The 1,851-nt window shown below is 59.8% G+C and overlaps 1 protein-coding gene across 1 annotated transcript in view; it reads right to left on the bottom strand.

Annotated features, from left to right (window-relative positions):
• Positions 1-998: 998 nt before the first annotated feature.
• Positions 999-1,851, bottom strand: part of LOC103599088 (cytochrome P450 11B2, mitochondrial-like) — a 6,025-nt gene continuing 5,172 nt past the window's right edge. Inside the window, exons 6-8 of the mRNA XM_008583177.1 lie at positions 1,604-1,710; positions 1,315-1,512; positions 999-1,112 (exon numbers count right to left, since the gene is read on the bottom strand). Coding sequence (XP_008581399.1) covers positions 999-1,112; positions 1,315-1,512; positions 1,604-1,710 — 419 coding nt within the window. The remainder of the gene's footprint in view (positions 1,113-1,314; positions 1,513-1,603; positions 1,711-1,851) is intronic.

The following is a 1,851-nucleotide window of genomic DNA, read 5'->3' as shown; positions in this document are numbered from 1 at the left end:
CTTCCTCTCCCCTCTCTCCTGCACAACAGAGCAGACCATGATCGAGGTGTCTGTCCACTCTGCTGGGTGAGGAGCAGGTGAGGGCTGGGGGCACATCCCCTCTGCTAACTGCTGCCTCCCGTGCCCTCCACAGTCATGGCACGTGGCTCGTGCTCATGTGCTGAACAAGCAACTAGTGGGCAGAAGCCGTCCCTGTCACCGTGGGCCCACTCGAGTCTGCCCTGCTCTCACCCCACACAACTGCCTCGGCCCCTCTCGGCATCTGCAGGCCCTGCCCCAGTGCATGGCACAGAGCTGAGCACAGAACAATGTCTGGTCCACAGGACAGCTGGCCTGGTGCACGTGGCCAACACCAGCTAGCTGTGGGGTCACAGTTCCCTCATGACTCAAGTTTTTCTTGTGTTCAAAATGGGGTTATTTCAGGAAAAGTGATCACCAGGGCCTCTCCACCCTAACCTCAGGATCCCTTTCCAGGATGATGACTTCCAGAGAGCTCAGTGTGTGTTTGAGCTGCCTGGGAAGGCAGGCTGCAGGAGGGGGATCTTGACCTGGACTGTCACAAACTGGGTTCCCTTTTCCTGACCCTCAGACAACCCACACAGAGGCACCCATGAGGGGGCAGGGAGAAGGGACAGGGGTTTGAGATGGGACAGGAAGGCATGGGGCAGGATCTCAGGGTGCTTTGATGACCACATGAGGAGCCTGGAGCTAGCGCAGGGAGGGGTGGGGGCTAAGCCACCAGAGGATGCTATTTGCTGGAGAAGGATCTGGCTGGGGCTGGAGACAAGGCCAGGTCCTGACAGCAGGATCATCCCAACTCCACCCTGGCCTTGCTGCAAGCCCTGCCGCAGCAGGATTTCAGCTGTAACAATTGTGCATGAGGCTGGCGGGACACGGTGTGGTCCAGGAAGCTGTGCAGCTGGGAAAGGGGAGGTGGCGTGGGGTCAAGGAAGAGAGAGCGTAGTGGCATGGCTGGGACCCTCGGTGCAGACACGTGACTAGTTAATGGTCCTGAATGTAAAGAGGGGCAAGGCAGAGGGCGTCAATATGAAGCGGTAGACCATCTTCACATCCTCTTTGGCTATTATGTCCACCAGGAAGGTTTTCAGCACCTGGGACAGAAGCAGAGTTTGCATCTGGCTTCATCAGGAGGCCCAGGGACAGGACACAGCCTCCTCCCACGTTCCCAGATGCAGCAACCATGCAGCAGGGCCAGAGGCAGCCTGTGGGTCAAACCAGGTCCAACCCTGACCAGACCCACCCCACGGCTCAGGCCCCCATGGTACCCTACCCAGACCCTCCCAGGCTGCTCACGTGGTGCAGCAGGAGCAGCATCTCCACCTCTGCCAGGCGCCGCCCCAGGCACTGCCGCATGCCAAAGCCAAAGGCCAGGTGGTGGAAGCTCCTGCTGGGGACCCTGCTCTCTATCCAGCGCTGGGGGTTATAGCGCTCAGGCCTCGGGAACAAGGCGGGGTTGCGACCCAGTGCGTAGAGGAACACCTGGACCAATGTCTGCAGACAGGTGTGGATGGAGGGGTCACCTGCCCACTCAGCCAATGTGGGCAGGCAGGGCTAGCTGGACAGGCTATGGGGACTCACTCACCCCTGCCGGGATGTGGTAGTTCTGCAGCACCAAGTCTGAGCTCACGAGTCGCTCCAGAAAAATACCCACAGGGTAGAGCCTGGGAGTGGAGACCAGCAGGGAGGGTCCTCAGCTGACAGGTGTCCTCATGTCCCCTCCACAGAATTCCTTCCCAGGATTGCCCACGCCATCAGAGGTTCAGGGCAGTGGTGGGAGCCCAGATCATGAGGAAGAGCTCGCTTGCTCCTGCTGGGCTCAGTCAAACGTCC

The sequence above is a fragment of the Galeopterus variegatus genome, unplaced genomic scaffold, assembly GCF_000696425.1.
Source record: "Galeopterus variegatus unplaced genomic scaffold, G_variegatus-3.0.2 Scaffold2848, whole genome shotgun sequence".
NCBI lineage: Eukaryota > Metazoa > Chordata > Mammalia > Dermoptera > Cynocephalidae > Galeopterus > Galeopterus variegatus.
Note: the sequence above shows the minus strand (reverse complement) of the source record. Positions and strands in the feature narration are given on the sequence as shown.